At 45.9% G+C, this 19,790-nt stretch overlaps 1 protein-coding gene and 1 long non-coding RNA gene across 2 annotated transcripts; one reads left to right on the forward strand and one right to left on the reverse strand.

The window, feature by feature from the left end:
* Positions 1–5,246: 5,246 nt before the first annotated feature.
* Positions 5,247–6,053, reverse strand: LOC127030533 (uncharacterized). Its single transcript, XR_007768405.1, has 3 exons — positions 5,890–6,053; positions 5,508–5,581; positions 5,247–5,365 (listed from the first exon to the last, which is right to left on the reverse strand). It is a non-coding gene; the product is annotated as an uncharacterized LOC127030533 (long non-coding RNA).
* Positions 6,054–6,804: 751 nt separating this feature from the next.
* Positions 6,805–12,674, forward strand: RPL37A (ribosomal protein L37a). The gene is made up of 4 exons (XM_050917198.1): positions 6,805–6,904; positions 8,408–8,536; positions 9,764–9,846; positions 12,514–12,674. Exons 1-4 carry the CDS (start codon positions 6,902–6,904, stop codon positions 12,575–12,577), a joined length of 279 nt encoding a protein of 92 aa, XP_050773155.1. The 5' UTR covers positions 6,805–6,901; the 3' UTR covers positions 12,578–12,674.
* Positions 12,675–19,790: the final 7,116 nt, after the last annotated feature.

Here is a 19,790-nt window from a genome sequence, read left to right on the forward strand (position 1 = left end):
AGGAGACTCTGACTACTGCCCAGCCATCTGTTTGTGCCTAGCTACTCTCACCACTAGATGACATTGTTGGACATCTCTCCCTAGTTGTTCTCAACATCTTGCATCTAACCCTTTACACCAGGCACTGCCCACAGGAGCCCATTTGAAACAGGGTTGTTTTCAGTAGGCTGCAGGAAGTGGTGAGAAGGATGTGGAGATTCTTCATGCACAAATGGTGCCTTTTCAAAAGAACAATTTTCTTCCACTCATACGTGAGAGGAGCGGCAAATAGCATTTTTCAGAAATCTGCTGAAAGCGTCTTTGGAGAATTCTGCCTCTCATAAAATCTCAATTTATTTTTATCTACACATCGATAAATCTCCAATCCCATTAAAGGACATCAGGTATTCATTCTCTCTCTCTCTCTCTCTCTCTCTCTCTGTAATGGGACTCATAAAATCTCAGCTTGATCTCTGCAGAGTTGCTGAGACTCTTCAAGAACACTTGCAATTCACTTTACCCTTTCTATATTAAAAAAAAAAAGAAAATCTAACTCTGGAGAAAAGTGCTTTTAGCCATTAAGTCAAGGGAGCTCATTGCTGGTACACAGCCTGTTATACCCTCCAGATTATCAGAAAAGGTCTGTCTACCGTGGGAGCTGGGGTGTGAGTCCCAGCTCCAGGAGAAATACCTGCACAAGCTCTCAGTGGGCTAGTGCATTACAAACAGTGTAGCCACTAAGAACGTGCCTAAGATCTCCAATGAGGACATACTCAGGCAGTTAAGCAATCCCGTCGCTCGTGTTGCTGTGGCTACATTCTATTTTTAGCTCTCCCGCTCCATGAGAGCTAGTGCGGATGCGTCTTCTCAAGCCAGGAATTGCACCCCAAGCTCCAAGCATAGACACACCCACAGATGATATGCCTGGTTGTGGCTGGAGACCGGCAGCAGGGCATTCCAGAAAGTCCAAGGCCTCAGTTCTTGGTTGTGTCCAGTTGCTTTTCTTTTATTTTAAGAGGAATCCTTATTCACTAAACCACAATGTACCAAACAGGAGAGAGAGAAAAGGCAAAAAGCTGGAAAATGCAAGAATTGGAGAAGAGAGACTTTTTTGAAGTAGTTGGAGGAGGATGTTTGTCCTAGGTTGCAGGGATGTAGGTTCAGCTCCCCGTGTGACCTTGAGCACAAGCCACTTAGGGTCTAGTCCAAAACCCAGTGAGGTCAATGGAAAATCCCAATGGAAAGCCACTGACTTAATGGGACTCTTAATCACTCTGGTCCTCAATTCTTCATCTGTAAAATGGGGACAATATTGGATAATTTCCTTTCTCCCACTCTTGGTTTTGTCTTTTTTTCTAGTTAGACTGTAAGCTCTTCCAGGTTAGGACTGTCTCTTGCCGTTTGTCTGTACTGCACAACAGGGCCCTGATCCTGGTTGGGGCATTTAGGTTCCACAGAATAGCTCACTGTATAAGAAAAAGTATTTAAACAACAATAAAAATCTTTCTAATGAGTTTAAATGCAGAGAATATTGAAATGACTAAACCTGAAATCGGGATTGCTCCCAGGAATGGTGCATTTTAATTTGTAACTTGAACTTTACCACAAACTCAGAGCATCTCATTATTACTCTTTACCTGCTGATACATGTCTGCATTCCCTTCATTGCCCCTCAGAAGAAATGCCATTTCAAGATCTCAGCTCTGGTCCTATTGCTATATCTCTCGTAAGTCTGTTTGTTCTGTTCCTGGCTCCTGTTGATTTCTTCTCGGGTGTTAAATATGCATTTGGGTTCATACATCATCCAGGTTTTAGGACAAAATATCAAATTGCACAAGGTGCTTATGAAAGGAGGAAAAAAGCCCTTCTCTTCTCTGAAAATGTCACTGGAGGGTTAGGGCAGATGTCCCAAGCTCCAGCTCTCGTGTATACTGGGAAGTTATTGTTATTACTACATACACTGATTCATGACAAATAGTTTGCCATGTGTGTTAATCAAGTGAACCTTGTGGAAGTTTGGCTAGACTTTCTTCCTTCTAAGTACTTTCAGAAATTATGAGTAGTTGATGGCTTTGAATATAAAAACTTTTTAAGAATTCTGTTTTGCATATTGTCATCAAACTAATCAGATTATATAGATTATAAAGCCAAATCACATAGATTCATAGATTATAAAGGGACTGCTGTGGTCATCTAGTCTGACTTCCTGCATGACACAGATCACAAGACTTCTCTGAATTCCTGTTTGAACTACAGCATCTCTTTTAGAAAAATATCCAACCTCAACTGAAAAACTTCCACCACAAACCTTGGTAAACTGCCTAACTTCAGCCATTGAATCTTGTTATACCTTTTGTCTGCTAGATTGACGAGCCCATATTATCAAATTTTGTTCCCCATGTAGGTACATATGAGGGATGTAAAATATTAACCGGTTAACCGATAAGTATTGGTCTTACTGTAATATATTGCAGTTAACGTTTAAAACAGATTGGTAAAATAACTGACATTTTCCATCCCTACTTGTGCTGTCATTCCCTCAACCTGGCTGCACTCCCTGCCCCCACGTCAGAGCACACCATGTGCATTAACAAATCTGTCTCTTCCCTATCCACAACCCGCTCCCCCCTCAGCGGCAGCACCCAGGACAGGACAAGCCAAGCTGCCCTCACACGGTGATGGCTTGGGAACCCAGAACAGAGGTGACCAAGGGTGGACGGAACATGTTGTGCTCTCTGGCTATCAAGGCCAGCTCCCAGGGCTGCGTGCCTCGCTCCCCACCAGGAGCCAGCACAGGGACCCCGCCGGGCACTTCCCCTTCCCCACAGACACGGACTTGCTGCCTGGGGAGCAGTCGCTACCCCTCACTACCTTGCCCCCACCCGTGAGACCCCTGGCCCCCCCAGGAGACTCTACCGAGCCCCTGGACCTTGTCCAGACTCCTACCATGCGGGCAGCTGCTCAGGGCCCAGGTGGCCCCTGGCTGCTGCTGCCAGGTGCAGGCATGGCAGGCTGAGGGAGCAGGTGATGCTGCCGATGCTGCTACTGGGGGGGTGGGGTCTCGCTGCCTTCTGGCCCTTGGGGTGGCCAGGGATCTGGGTAGCAAGGGGGATGTTACCAGAACTAGCCAAAGTCCCGCAATGCACCCAGGGAGACTCTGGGTCACATGACAGGGGAGACAGGTGTTGCCATGACACCTCCTGGCCACATGACAGGTTCTCCTAACACTCCCAGATCAGGTGTGGTCTCTCCCTCCCACCACCTCCTGTCGCCATGACAATGTGCAGAAGGGGATGGTGATGGGGTACCAACTAGGGATGTAAAATATGAAACGGTTAAACCGTTAACTGGTATTTTAATAGCTTCAATGAGTACTTTTAAAAAATATTTACATCCCTAATACGCATAGACTGTGATCACGTCATCCCTTAGGCTTCTCGTTGTTAAACTAACAGGTTGAGCCCTTGGAGTCTATCACGATAGGGCACGTCTTCTAATCTTTTAATCATTCTCAGGGCTCTTCTCTGACCCCTCTCCAATGTATCAACATCCTTCTTGAACTGTGGAAACCAGAACTGGACACACTATTCCTGCAATGGTTGCTCTAGTGCCAAATACTGAGGTAGTATAATCCCGACTCCTACTTGAGATTCCCGTTTATGCATCCAAGGATGACATTAGTCCTTTTGCCAAAAGCTTTGCACTGGGAACTCTTGCTCATCAGTTTATCCACCCAGATGCCCAAGTCCTTTTGAGAGTCTCTGCTTCCTAGGATGGAGTCCCGCAGCCTGTAAATATGGCTGTTTTTTTTTTTTGTATGGGGGTTTTTGGTGAGGGGGGAGAAGAGGAAGGCCAGCAGGAGAGAAAACACATTCCTTGCACCCAGTTTACGAGATGATCCAGATCACTATCATTACTTAATTAAAACAAATAGGATTATCCTATTACGAGTATTGACAGAACTCAACAGCACCAGTATTGGTTTGTTTTTCTTTTATCACTGATTTTTATGTTGGAGAGAAATTCCATGTTAATTTCCCAGTTATTTGTGAGATGCTTTCTGAGCCCCAGGGACTCATTTTTGATCAGAGCGAGGGACACAGGGGTCTTATGCCTGTTTGCCTTTATACAGATTTGATAATCAATGGGTGCAAAGAATGTTTTAAAAAAAAATCTGGTTTTGAGAAAGAGGGAGGGGTAACATAAGAGTTGTTATAAATTATCATTGACTTTTTGTCTCTTAAAACTGCAAGTTTGCTCTTCTCTTTTTATTGTTCTAGTATCCACTGTGTTCTTTGATTTTCTTAAAAATAAAACCAGCTAACCACTCTATCCATTTTCTTTTTATGGGCTCTTTGGATATGAAGTCAGAAATCTGCATTCTGTGGCTAAATCTCCAATCCAATAAAATCCATGGTGATATAGATCAATTTTACTGCCTGGATATTTGCTGTATCCCTGCATGAATACATTTCTACAATATTTTCCAAATGATGGATTGTTCTAACTCAAGTTGCAAATAAATTCCATTTTGTGGGTTTGAAGGGTTTAGATAACCCTGTTACCGCTGGACAGATTTACAGAATTAAGCTGTGTAAGACTAAAAAGAATGACTGAATGCTTTGTGTGGGACTCAAACTCTGTGAGCGAAGACAATTCTGAAACAGTGTCATAGGTATCTTTGTAGAAATTGAACCCTGTGATTGTCGGCAGGGTACCATGGAAGCAGAACTTCACTTCTGTGGTACTAGTTGCATATCCTGATGTTTTCCTCCCTCCCCCCCTTTTGTTAGGCTAAGAAAGATAAATATTTAAACATCCTTTCATCCAATATACCTGCTGTAAATGTTATATCCTGTACTCTTAACTCCACCTAGATTTAGATCATAGTTGTATAATTAGGCTAAACTTATTTATGATGTAACATCATTGATGGGAATGAACCCATCTCCTGCTGAATGGTCTTATTTGAACTCTACTGTTCACCTTTTCCTTTTGTTCTTTCTTAATAGCCTGTCGTCCATCCTCTTGTCTGCCATGTATCAGAGCAGCCAGTTGAGCCATCAGACCTGCTGGCTGCACAGGTTAACACATACTGAGGGGGAAAATCCATACACCATACAGCTAATCCTGCGCTTGTGTGGAAGGAGGCCACACCCCTGCCCCAGCCCTGAGGCCCCTCCCACACCTAGAACCCCTCATTTCTGGCCCCACCCCAGAGCCCACACCCCTCCCATACCCCAACCCCCTGCACCAGCCCAGAGCCCCCTTCTGCATCCTGAACCCCTCATTTCTGAGCTCACCCCACCTCCCACACCACAACCCCCTGCACCAGCCCAGAGCCCCCTTCTGCATCCTGAACCCCTCATTTCTGAGCTCACCCCACCTCCCAGACCACAACCCCCTGCACCAGCCCAGAGCCCCCTTCTGCATCCTGAACCCCTCATTTGAGCCCACACCCCTCCCATGCCCCAACCCCCTGCACCAGCCCAGATCCCCCTTCTGCATTCTGAACCCATTTCTGAGACCACACCCCAGCCCCCTGCACCAGCCCAGAGCCCCCTTCTGCATCCTGAACCCCTCATTTCTGAGCCCACCCCACCTCCCACACCACAACCCTCTGCACCAGCCCAGAGCCCCCTTCTGCACCCTGAACCCCTCATTTCTGAGCTCACCCCCCTCCCACACCACAACCCCCTGCACCAGCCGAGCCCCCTTCTGCATCCTGAACCCCTCATTTCTGAGCTCACACCCCAGCCCGCTGCACCAGCCCAGAGCCCCCTCCTGCATCCTGAACCCCTCATTTCTGAGCCCACACCCCTCCCACACCCCAACCCCCTGCACCAGCCCAGAGCCCCCTTCTGCATCCTGAACCCCTCATTTCTGAGCTCACCCCACCTCCCACACCACAACCCCCTGCACCAGCCCAGAGCCCCCTCCTGCATCCTGAACCCCTCATTTCTGAGCTCACCCCACCTCCCACACCCGAACCCTCTGCACCCGCCCAGAGCCCCCTTCTGCATCCTGAACCCCTCATTTCTGAGCTCACACCCCAGCCCCCGGCACCAGCCCAGAGCCCCCTCCTGCACCCTGAACCCCTCATTTCTGAGCTCACCCCACCTCCCACGCCCCAACCCCCTGCACCAGCCCAGAGCCCCCTTCTGCATCCTGAACCCATTTCTGAGCCCACACCCCAGCGCCCTGCACCAGCCCAGAGCCCCCTCCTGCATCCTGAACTCCTCATTTCTGAGCTCACCCCACCTCCCACACCCCAGCCCCCTGCACCAGCCCAGAGCCCCCTCCTGCATCCTGAACCCCTCATTTCTGAGCTCACACCCCAACCCCCTGCACCAGCCCAGAGCCCCCTTCTGCATCCTGAACTCCTCATTTCTGAGCTCACACCCCAACCCCCTGCACCAGCCCAGAGCCCCCTCCTGCACCCTGGCCCACACCCCAGCCCCCTGCACCAGCCCAGAGCCCCCTTCTGCATCCTGAACCCCTCATTTCTGAGCTCACCCCACCTCCCACACCACAACCCCCTGCACCAGCCCAGAGCCCCCTTCTGCATCCTGAACCCCTCATTTCTGGGCCCACCCCACCTCCCACACCACAACCCCCTGCACCAGCCCTGAGCCCCCTCCTGCACCCTGAACCCCTCATTTCTGGGCCCACCGTCCCTCATCCACTCCCAGGCATTCGGGCTAAACCCTTTACACGCAATGCCTACAGCTCTATCTCTGCTGCACAGACGCACTGGGTGTAGCAAAGGCAACGATAGAGTCCCACACCCCCCGAGTGCAGACAGTCCCACTCCGAGTCCCCTCCTCTCTGTGGTCTGACCCCTCCTTCCTTCCGGCCAGGGCCAAACTATCGCGCATGCGCAGGAAGCACTTCCTTCTTTGTGTCCAGGCCCGACAGGAAGATGGTGAGTGTGGCTGAAGGGCCCCTGGCTTCTCTCTCCCGGCTTAATCCGCCGCCATCCGCCCTACCGGCCGCCTCATCCGCGCAGGCGGAGGCCCGGGCTGGTGCCGCGGGGCCTGCGCTCCCCGGGGCGCCGGGTATTGGGGGGGCAGCTGGAGCCTGATTACTGTGGGTGGGAGCGGGCGGTGGGGCAGAGCCGGGAGCCTTGGGGGAGCGGGCCTCTAGTCGGGGAGGGGGAGGGGCAGACCTGGGCCCGGGGTGGGAAGCAGGTTCGGGGGGGGTAAGAGCTGGGGGGGGGTGGGCGGGCGGGTGCTTTTCTTTTCCTGCAGGCTCCCGGGGGGTGGGGGCGTTCCCTGCAGCCCCCCCTCCCCGCCCCATTGCTGGGCGGAGCCCCGTGGCTGGAGTCGGGGTACCCCGGGACTGGCCGTGGGCTGGCGGGTGTTTCTCCGAGCCTGGCCGGTGATCAGGATGGCGATGGGGCGCTGAAAGCCAGGAAACAGGGTGGGGGGCTCTGCTCCCCGCTTTGCTGCTGGCTCGTTTGTATTGCGCTCTGGCAGTGAGCTTCCCAAAGTGCAAGGCACTGCTCTCAAGGCTGTTCCCCTTTCTGTGGGCTTTAGGGTCTGGACGAGGGACAGAAACAGGTAGCCCTGGGAGAGGCTAACACATTCCTCTCTCCCTATTCTGATTTCTACCCATGTTTTGTGGGCCTCGCAGAGGAAAAGAGGGTCCGTCTCCAGGAGAGATTTGAAGGGCAGAGCCTGGGCCCTGGTGTACTAAAGTTTGGGAGGTCACGCTGAGGCCCGGAGCAGTAAAAATGACTTAAGTCTGTTGCAGAAAGAAATAACATGGGAATCAAAGCTGGCATTGGTGAGGAAGGTGTAGAGAGGGAACAGACTTCAGGTGTAGGCAAGAGCTTGATGTTAAAACTTGAGATGATGGGTAATGGCAAGGCTAGTCAATCCACGCTAGCTATGTGAATTTGAGCAAGTCATTTAATCTTTGTCTAGTTTTCTCCCTGTTTCTGACTTGGGGATAAAAATACTCAGTTTTGCAAGACTTAATTTGATTGTCAGTGTGATCCTGAGAATATCAGGTGAAAGCTCTGTAGCTATGCAATGCTGCTATCCTCATTTAGGCCCCAATCCTGTCTGTTGCTGCATTCAAGTACACTGATGTACCTGTACGCAGCCATTGCACATTTGTGGTCCTAAAAACACTGCATACCAGAGCAATACTCATGGAGCTGTGGCTATGGAATAAGTCATATAGGCTTGAATTTCCAAAGTGTTGGACAAATTTTAATTAGCTGCAGTGCAGTACAACTTTATTTTGTATGGCATTTTGGTGGAAACTATACTTTAAAAAATACTGTTACATCATTAATGAAAATAGATTCAAGCAGTGTGCAGATAACTTTGCTTTAATTCTTTGGGTGCTGTTAAGTAAACGGCTCTAAACAGTCTGGTTTTAATTAAGCTAATGTGTGTGGTGATTTATATCCTGACAGGCTAAGCGCACCAAGAAAGTTGGGATTGTGGGTAAATATGGTACCCGTTATGGTGCTTCACTCAGGAAAATGGTAAAGAAAATTGAAATTAGCCAGCATGCCAAGTATACCTGCTCCTTCTGTGGCAAGGTAAGAATTCTCCCTGATTCTCCCTTGCAAGTTCTTGAAGGGTTACAGTGATGACATTTAGAAATGGGACTGCTGCTTTAGATTTCTCTATTTCTTAATATATAACAGGTTAATTACTGTCTGCCTAAGCATGGTTTGCAATTTTCCAGCAGAAGCTTTTTTCTGTGCAAAAAATTTAAAAATATGTATGGCTCATTTATTATACATGCACAATGGGGTAGAATTCCCCCAGGAGTAGATCTTGTATGTGACAAAGTTTTGAATTCAGGTCTCAGAAATTTGAAAGGCCATTCATCACTCTTCACCCTAGTAATTTATCCAAAATTTTCAGATTCAGATGCCTACAGTTAAAGTAGCCTCATATTCAGGTGTGCTGAGCACCCATATTTACATATGATTTCTACCTCCGATGCTGGACTATGGATTTAGGTACCGAAGCTTAAGTTTTGGACTTTAAAAGCTAATAGAAAGCTGAGGTCATTCTTTGCGTGAATTTAGTGCTTATGAAATGTGCCCGTTTGATATCTTTGAAGGCATTGAGTAGATACGCATGGGCTGCAGTTCTGCAGGCTGTCCTGCCAATACCTTTCAGCCTTCACCTGGAGGGAGCAGCTTAGTATCCCAGACCCATTCAATCTTGGTTTGTTTTTTTTTTGTTGAGACTTGAATAAGGATTCCAGTTACAGTAGTGGCTTTTTATGATGTAGGTATCTGTCGGTTCAGAGTTGGATTGATACTGGAGCACTTTTCCTACACTATAGGCTTGTATATCAGTTTAAGCTAAAGTCATTTTACAACTATGTGAGCAGAACACAATATTAAAACGGCTTTCTAAAACTTAAGCTAAAACAGCTTGTACAGTAAATGACTAGCTGTAGATAGGAACTAAAGCCAGTTCAGCTCCTCTGCTTTATTCTTTTGTTTGTGGGGAAAAAACAGCTGCAGGGGTTTGTTTGTTTGTTTTACATAGTATTTACAACAGTGATAACTGTCTCTCTATCTGCCATAGTACATGCTGGCCTTTGTCAAGACACCTGTGGAAAGTCTGATGTCTTCATATTTCTTCTGGCTCTGGTTGCAACTGTTGTTGTTGTGAAACCTTGACATTTAAATCCTGTTTCCATTGTGTTTTTGGAGTTATCCTGAATGGTCATGTTTTTAATGAACAAAGATGTCCAGATTTCTTGGTTTCTTTAACTGAAAGTATATAAATAATTTTTGTTACAGACCAAAATGAAGAGGAAAGCTGTAGGTATCTGGCATTGTGGATCCTGTATGAAGACAGTAGCTGGTGGTGCCTGGACCTATAAGTAAGGAAACAAATAATAATTGGCTCTGTTGTATGGTAGTTGAAGAAAAGTTCAACATTTTTGTTGCTTTTCTGATGGCTAATGCTTATTTAAGCAGGTCTCTTCCTTAAGCTAGCTGCATGGTTACAGTTAATTCAGAGTATGAGAAGTTCATATTATTCTGTTCAACATGTAATTAGCTTGCTTTTGTGACTATTGAATCTTGTCTGTTGTGCTGCTCTTTTCCCACTTTTGTTAAATCCCCCTGGAGTTCCTCACAGTCTTCTTCTCTGGTCTTAACAGAACAATAGTTCTTTGAGTCATAGTTAACTGAAATTCCAGGGATTCCAATATTTTTAAATAAGTTTAAACTTAGGATTTCTTTTAACATCTGAAAGTATGGAAAATACGTAGTTTAAGGTCCCCTAACAATCTTAATTCTGCCCCAGTCTTAACAGCAGCCTTGAACTTTTTCCCTTTCATCTGGAGGTCCTAAGAATTTCAAACTGGCCATCTCTAGCATAGTGTTCATATCACTACCATCCTTCCTTCTCTTCCTTATCTGCAGCCATGGGAGCAAAAGTTTGAAATATTGAGAATGTTGCAGTAAGTACGTACAGATTTGTATGTTTGACACCAGTTATAAGTAGGATCTAAATGTTCCTGAACAGTGCCTTTTATTCACTGATAGTTGTATAAATGGTGGCAAACACTCTCAATGATGTAGAATGATTGCCTTCCATGCGGTAAAAAGAACAGGAGTACTTGTGGCACCTTAGAGACTAACAAATTTGTTTGAGCGTAAGCTTTTGTGGGCTACAGCCCACTTCATCGGACACATAGAATGGAACATATAGTGAGGAAATATATACACATACGGAGAACGTGAAAAGGTGGGAGTTGCCCAACCAACTCTGAGGCTAATTAATTAAGATGAACTGTTGTCAGCAGGAGGAAAAAAAACTTTTGTAGTGATAATCAGGATAGCTCATTTAAGATCTTGTTTGACAAGATGCTTAACATGGGGGAAATAGATTCAATGTGTGTAATGGCTCAGCCATTCCCAGTCTCTATTTAAGCCTAAGTTGATAGTATCTAGTTTGCATATCAATTCAAGTTCAGCAGTTTCTCCTTGGAGTCTGTTTTTGAAGCTTTTCTGTTGCAAAATTGCCACCTTTAAATTTGTTACTGAATGGCCAGAGAGGCTGAAGTGTTCTCTTACTGGTTTTTGAATGGCTACCCCTCTGATACTTGGTTTTTGAATGTTATGATTCCTTGCAGTATTTGTTCAATCAGGATTTTTACATTAGGAACCTTCTAGGGGCTGTGCATACTGCCTGAACTTTGAGTTCCCCAACCACTGTATGATCAAGACTTTGTCTACATCAGGTGTCCGCAAGTGTGTGCTGAGTCTTCATTTATTCACTCTGATTTAAGGTTTCGCGTGCCAGTAATACACTTTAACATTTTTAGAAGGTCTCTTTTTATAAGTCTATAATATATAACTAAACTATTGTTGTATGTAAAGTAAATAAGGGTTTTAAAATGTTTAAGAAGCTTCATTTAAAATTAAATTAAAATTCAGAGCCCCCCCAACCGGTGGCCAGGACCCGGGCAGTGTGAGTGCCACTGAAAATCAGTTTGGATGCCGCCTTCGGCATGTGTGCCATAGGTTGCCTACCCCGGTCTGCATACAGGTTTTTTACCAGTGTTTAACTATTTTGGTAGAAAAATCACACCATTAATCAAAATAGTAAATTGCCACAACCTGTGCAGTGGAGGTGGTGCCTTACCCATGTGGCTTACACTCCTTCCCTACGAAGAGAGCTGTACAGATATCGGGTATAAAGCACATTTGCACTGTTACAACTGCATACACACTGGTGATGTTTTACTGCTTTAACTATAGCAGTATAGTTAGTGGTGCAACTGTTGTGTAGGCATGACCTTAGTATAGAGGTCCCCAAACTGTGGGGTGTGCCCCCAAGTGGGGTGTGGCGGAACATTTGGGTGGGGGGCGCATCTGGGGATTGGGCCTGCCCCCCTAGGGGGTTGGGTGGGGGCATCACCCAGCCCCGCTTCATGTCCTGGCTGCCAACCTGGCCCCAGCTGTAGCCCCAGCCTAGGCACCCTTACCCCTATCTGCATGCGCCTCTCCCAAAGCCACAGCCCTAGCTCGGGGAAGCGGGGGTGGGCAGGCAGGAGGGCAGACAGAGGTAAGGGAGGGATGCAAGGTAAGAAGTTTGGGGACCACTACCTTAGAATAAAATAGGAGTTTTTTTACTTTTTCCCTTTTTGGCATCATTGCAGGGAAGAATTCAGATTGTTTGGATGTTTTAACTGTACACTTCATGCCTTAACATGTTTGGATTTTTTAAATTTAACCTCAAACTCATTAAATTCAGAATTAGAACTTTGGGGGAGCTAGGACCACAGGTGCTAAAATGCAATAATCCTTTAATTATTGTATGATGTCACTACAGCACAGTTCAGGTTGAGATACAAGACGTATATCTGCGTACGCCTCAGACTCAGTTCTGTGTTCTCAGGGTCATGAGATATTAAAGTGGATTTGGACTAAGATATAACTGCTTCACTTCAGCTGATAAGATGAGTGCACAGGGAATGCAACTGATGAGCACTGCTGGTTGCTTCAGTGTAGGAGTGACACTCTGGTTTTTCTTCCAGCACCACCTCTGCAGTGACAGTCAAATCTGCCATCAGAAGACTGAAGGAACTGAAAGACCAGTAGAAGCTTCTACCTGTTACCATGATTCATACCTTCCTTTTCCAGAGTCTGAAAATCTCTACCATTCTCTTGTCAATTAAAAGGGTGTAGTAGAATGGAACCTTTTTTTTTCTCTTCTGTACAAAATTATCTCTGGTCTGCCACGCTATGGTTGTGAATCTGCTTAGCTGTGGATTATATTATTATGGAGGCACTGTTAGCAAATGCTGTATCTATTTGTTATGGTCATTCTTAATCAGGGGCGGGAGGTCCGCCGAAGCCGCGGGAGCAGTGGACCCTCCACAGGCATGCCGCCGAAGGCAGCCTGCCTACCGCCCTTGCGGCGACCAGTAGAGCGCCCCCAGTGGCTTGCAGCCCCAAGCGTGTGCTTGGCGTGCTGGGGCCTGGAGCCGCCCCTGTTCTTAATGACACTGTAACATCAGAAGTAGCTCAATCAATCAGTACCATTCGACTCCAGTTAATTTGTGTGCTGCCATTCTATTAGCTGTACAACACACTGATTCGTTCATCTTTTTGTAAGAGCTCTAAAGAAAAGCCTAGGCAGGTTCTAATGAGATACCCAGGTCAGTTGTGACATTGCAGTAGTCAGTAACTTGTGTCTCTGGGGAAATCTTAAATGGGAGAGGGGAGAGAAGGGCCAGATCTCAAGTGCTGTGAACATCTTAATGTAGGTTCTGTCTCCACCCCCACCCAGCTGCTGCTTTGGAGGAGTGGAGGGGCGCATTCCGTAGCATGGAGGGGGAATAAGCCCTGTTGACAGAATCCCTCTGGAATTGGAGTAGGGATTGAAATCATGAAGAGCAGCTGTCCTCCCACACACTCAGACTCTGGCTATGGATCCCACAGACAATGGGCTACTACTGCCCATGCTGTGTCCTTTTCTCCAGTATTGGCCACCTAGTGCCTTTCTGTTTGGGATGCCATTCCTGGTTGGCAGTAGGCCCCTGTGAGCTGCTGTCCTCCGATGTCAAAACCTTAGTCAAATCTCCCCAAATCCTATAAATAGCTATAAGGAAAATTTAAATAGAAAAGTTTCATGCTAAGTCAGTTTAAAGATCCATCTTCCTGGAAAGAAAAACAAAGTTCTGGTTTCTAGACCCCAGAAGAGTCACTGCCAAATAATTTCTTTCTGGGTGATCAGACTGTAACATTTTGGTACCTGTGATCAGCTGGCACATGTGTTTGAACCATCTTTCAGTCACCATTAACAGACTGGATACCTGCACCATCCTTCTGGTATTTCTGTGGGCATACAAATAAGGAAATGATTATCTGATGAAACCAAGGTGCTTCTAGTCACACAGGACAATCACTGGCCTGTTTTTGTGTAATTTTGAAGAGGTATTTCTTTCCCAGTTTGAGGTTACTGTGTGAATCTAGTCCCAAAGACTTAGTTGTGTAACCATGACTGCTGGGGCTAGTTCAGAAGTCTGAGACACCCAGTCTCCTTACAGAGCTGTGGTCCACATGAAGGCTGTGCCCCAAGGGTTTGGAGAATTAAATTCAGCTACAATAGAACTTTAGAGTTACAAACTGACTGGTCAAACACACACCTCATTTGGAACTGGAAGTACGCAACCAGGCTGCAGTACAGACAACTCCCCCGCCACCCCAAAGCCAGTACAGTACTGTGTTGAATGTAAACAACTTTTAAACAAAAAGTTTAAGGAAAAGATTTGACAAGGTAAGGAAACTGTTTCTGTGCTTGTTTCATTTAAATTAAGGTGGTTAAAAGAAGCATTTTCTGCGTAGTAAAGTTTCAAAGCTGTAAGTCAATGTTCAGTTACAAAGTTTCAAAAGCACAACCATAATGTTTTGTTCAGAGTTGCAAACATTTCAGGGTTACAACCTCTGTTCCCATCTGGTTTGTAATTGAGGTTCTATTGTACTTTTAAATAGATATTTAAGGCCTGAAAAAAAATTATAGTTAGGTATGCTGAGCTGCATAACAGGCCGAGAATGGCACCCAGTATCTCCTGCATCAAGCCTGTAACTTTTTGTTGAGCTAGAGCAGGGGTCCCCAATTGGTGCCCGTGGGCACCAAATGCACCCACGTCCTGGCTGGCACCCATCGAAATGCCACCAAATTTCTGCGGCATTTTGGCGGCGACGCCTCTCGATGACGCCGCTTGCTGCTGACAAGTGAGGTCATCGAAAGGCGTCGCCGCCGAAATGCTGTAGAAATTCAGCGGCATTTCGGCGGGCGCTCCACCGCTGCCACGGTCCTTTGGCACCCACCAGACAAAAAGGTTGGGGACCACTGAGCTAGAGCATATCTCATAGAAAGATAGCTTCAGAAAAAGTTGTTTATGAAACACCTAATGCTGCCTGGTGTCATCAGAATCAGACAACCTCTTCTGCTGTTTACCTGCCTCAGAACTCTCTCTTCCTTCCCCATCCCCCATAGATAATGCCCCATTGAGAAATGCAAACCCTGTTACAATTTAGATCCTAGCGAAGATTCTTAGATGAGTCTGTCAGCTTGGCGCTGCTATGGGCTCTCTGATAACAAGGTAAACCCCACCATCTTACCTATGTATTTCTGAGGTACAGCGATCAAGTCCAAGATCCCACAGGCTGAGCTGGGAATTGAACCAAGGTCTTCTGAGTTCTGGTCCAGTGCTTTAACTGCAAGGCCAGCTGTTTTAACAGAGCATAGGAATTGCCACCCTGGAACAGAGCAGAGGGCCATCTTGCCCAGAACCTCATCACTGGTAGTGGCCAGTTGTACCAACTGCTTCAGAGGAAGAAGCAAGAGACTGCAGCAGGCAGCAATGGAATAGCCTGCCCATAGGGAAATTTCTTCCCAGGCAGTTAGAGCTATAGGTGCCAATCTATTGATTTCAGTGGGAGGTAGGTGCTTACATACCTTTTGAGGATCTGGGCCTTAGTGCCTGTTTTATGCTCTGAAATAGGAAGGGTTTTATCCCTTCTTTTATCCTGTCCAGTGTAATCAGCTGTTCTCCTTAGTCAGATACACATATAATCCTTTTCTAACTCCTGTTTTTGCCCTGAACGATATCTTGTGTCAGTGAGTTCCACAGGCTAATTACACATTGTGCAAAAAGTGTTTCCTTTTATTATTGACGTTCTTTTCAATTTCATTGAATGCCCCTGGGTGCTCTATTACGAGAGAGTGAATGGCAGTGCCTGATGTATCATCTTTATATCAGTCAATATTTTGTGTATCCCTGACATGTTCCGTCAGCTGAACAATCCCAGTGTTTTCACTCTCCTCAAATGGAAGTCTCTCCAGGCTTCTAATCATTCTCGTCTCCTCTCTCTCCACCCCCTCTGATTCTGCTATATCCTATAGATGCTAGATCCCATAGCTGGTTCGGAGGGTGTCGCCTGAATAAGGTTCAGGTATGTAAAAGCCGTGGGCTCTGTTCTCCAAGGACAGCTGCTCAGCAAGCAGCAGGATGACAAAATTCAGCCAAAGCAGGCAACTGTCAGTCTTTGCACTGCTGCTCATAAGCATAAAATTAAGTGGACAAAGGCTGCTGCCTCTGAAGGAAAGTAGGTAAGCCTTTGCCAAGAACCGAGGGCTTGATTCTGTGCCTCTTGAAGTTGATGGTAATACTCCCACTGACTACAAAGATGCAGGATTAGGCGCTATGCCTGGTTGTGTCCTGCTTGCATCTGGCTGCCCTTTTCCCTGGCCAGTGCAGTTGCTCCTAAGTGTGTATGATCTTAGTCATAGGGCCAGACTTGTAAAGGTATTTAGGTGCCTAGTGGGGTTTTCAAAAGCACCTGAATGGATACCTCCCTTTTAAATCATCCCTTTAATAAATCTGGCCCACTGAGGTTCAGTTCAAGATTAGCAGGGGATTCCCTGCTCTCATGCCACTTTCCCAGTATTGCCAATACCAATTGTTCCAAAATCACACCCTGAAAAAAAAATGCGATTGGCTTTGAATATCTTGAGATATGGCATAAGAGGGAAGCGTATCTCCTGGATCAGAGACTGGTTAAAGGACAGGAAAGAAAGGGTAGAAATAAATGGTCACTTTTTAGAATGGACAGAGGTAAACAGTGGTATCCCTGAGGGATCTGTACTGGGACCAGTGCTGTTCAATACAGTCATACATGATCTGGAAAAAGTGAACAGCAAGGAGGCAAAGTTTGCAGATGATATAAAATTGCTCAAAATACTTAAAGTCCAAAGCAGACAGAAGAGTTATGAAGGGATCTCATGAAATTGGGTGACTGGGCAACAAATGGCAGATGAAATTCTATGTTGATAGATGCTAAGAAAGGCATATTGGAAAACATAATCCCAACTATACTTACAAATTATGGGGTCTAAATGAGCTGTTCTCACTCAAGAAAGAGATCTTGGAGTCACTGTGAATAGTTCTCTGAAAACCACTCAATATGCAGTGGCAGTCAAAAAACCAACAGGAACCCTTAGGAAAGGAATAGATCATATGACACTGAATATTATTAATGCCACTATATAAATCCATGGTACAGCAACACCTTGAATACTGCGTGCAGCTGTAGTCACTCCATCTTAAAAATATATTAGAAATAGAAAAGATACAGAGAAGGGCAATAAAAATGATGAAAGGTATGGAACAGCTTCCATATGAGGAAAGATTAAAAAGACTGGGATTATTCAGATGGGAAAGGATATGATAGAGCAGTGATTTTCAACCTTTTTTCATTTGTGAACTCCTAAAAAAAAATTAATGGAAGTGCAGCCCCCTTTGGAAATCTTAGACAGTCTGCAGATCCTCAGGGATCTGAGGACCACAGGTTGAAAACCACTATTCTATAGTAATGACAACTTCTCATGGACCCCTCAGAGCTACTCCACAGACCCACAAGGGTCTGTGGACCACAGGTTGAAAACCACTGTGATAGAAGTCTATAAAATCATGTGTGTGACATACTAGAGTACAATCCAGATTAATGAATAGCTGTGTCCCCCCTTCCCTCTAACCTGGGGTTCCCTTTACTCTGCTTTGCTGCTGTAGCCTCCAGCCTGGACTGCTCACAGACAACCTCCAGCATGCAAGTCACTTCCAGCTATGTCTGTGTACGAGCTGCAGCCAGTCAGATCTTGGCTCTACCAGCCTGGGTTATACTGCAGAGTGACCCCAACACACTCCCGGTCTTAGATTTTCCCCCAGAAATGTATGTCCTGTATTGCCCAGCCCTCTCCTGGACAACACAAGTTTATATAAAGTGCTTTATTTCTTTAAAATAACACACAACTTGCCACCCCAAATGGAGTTTCCCAAACACTTCAATTTAAACACACTTGATTAGATACAACAATAAAACAAGTTTATTGACCACAAGGGGATAGATTTTAAGTGAGTACAAGTAATGAGGCATAAAAATCAGAAATGGTTACAAGAAAATACCGTTAAAATGCTACTTACTTGGTGTAAAATCATGCCTTAACAATCTCAGATACAAGCAAAATTTCTCTTCATATGCTTTCAGCAGTTTTACTGACCTAACATCTTAGGTCAGAACTTTTTCTCCCTGAGTTAAATGAATGCTTCCTTTTTTGCTTCTGGTGCCAATCATGTGATGGGCAGGGAGTGAGAAAGAGGGGATCCCTTGGCATGTTTGTCCCTCCTGTGTACAGTGTCAGTCAGTGTTCCCTCAAATTATTTTGCATCCATGTGTGGAATGAATTTTGTTATGAGAACCATTTAGAGGTGGATGTGCACCACCAGTAGAAACCAAAAGCCTAGATATAATATATATATTTTTAAAGTTACCATAAGGATGATAACTCCAACCAGGACAGGTTAGGCATTTTAAAACTCACTACTCAAAGAATTAAATTTAAGTGTAAGAGAGAAATAAAAATTATGAAATGCATAGACCAGCCAAAAAATGAAAATAACTCACTTTGAAAGAAGTGTCAAGAAGTAACAACAACAATATAAGTGTGTGTTGGGAGGTGTGTGTATGTGTGTGTGAGAGACAGCCGCACACTGTGTGTGCATGCGTGACAAAGACACGTGTTGCCCCTTTAAGTACACTGACCACACTTTAAGGACACTGCCCTTTTAAGTAGATCAGCAATTTCAGACACAGCAGCAGCTGCCAGCAAGCTCCCTCCCTCCTGAGCCCAGTCATGTACCCACCCCTGGTATGTGGAGATGGGGTACAGGGGTGGGGAGAGAGGGACACCCTGACATCTGTGCCCCCCACCCCCTGCACAGCAAGCAGGAGGCTCCTGGGAGCAGCTCGAAGGCAGAGGGCAGGAGCAGTACATGGCAGTGGGGGGAGGGACACCAGAACTGCATGGCACTTGATAGCCTGGTGGGCAACCACACAACTTACAAGGAATTTAGTTCAGTCCTAATCTTGAAAAACTTTTCCAGCTGGTACTAGGAGACAAAAGATCTATGGAGAAAGATGTTCCCTGCTTTCCCTCACCTGTATGAGCTTTATCTCCCCTTTCTGCTTGATGACTCTGTTTACTGCTTAAATGCAAATTAAGCACAGCACACACTCCTTTATTTAGGACAGACCTGTTTTCCAACCTCAGTTTGGAACGTATTAATAACACCATACAGGGGAATCTTATAACTTCAAATACAATCTGGCCACACATTATTTACCAGGACAAGGGCCAGGAAATTATGAGTTTTCAACCGATACCGCAAAACATACTCTGTACAAAGATTATTACAAGGGTGTGTGAGTAAAGAGGTACCTTCTGTCACAGTGTGGAGAAAGTGAATAAGGAAGCATTATTTACCTTTTCACATAATACAAGAACCAGGGGTCACCCAAGAAAACGTATAGGCAGCAGGTTTAAAACAAACAGAAGGAACTACTTCTTCACATAATTGGTGGAGCTCGTTGCCAGGGGATGTTGTGAAAGCCAAAACTACATCTGAGTTCAAAAAAGAACTAGATAAGTTCCTGGAGAATTAGGGTGACCAGATGTCCCAATTTAATAGTGACAGACCCGATTTTTGGGTCTTTTTCTCATATAGGATCCTATTACCCCCCACCCCCATCCTGATTTTTCACACTTGCTGTCTGGTTACCCTAGGATAGGGCCATCAATGGCTATTACCCAGGGTGGCCAGGGATGCAACCCCATGCACTGGGTGTCACTAAGCCTCTGACTCCCAGGTGCTGGGAGTGGACGGCAGTGGAGGGATCATGCCCCATAAATTGCCCTGTTCTGATCCTTGCCCTGCCGCCGCCAGGGGCAGGCTACCGGGCTAGATGG

This window comes from Gopherus flavomarginatus, chromosome 10, assembly GCF_025201925.1.
Source record: "Gopherus flavomarginatus isolate rGopFla2 chromosome 10, rGopFla2.mat.asm, whole genome shotgun sequence".
NCBI lineage: Eukaryota > Metazoa > Chordata > Testudines > Testudinidae > Gopherus > Gopherus flavomarginatus.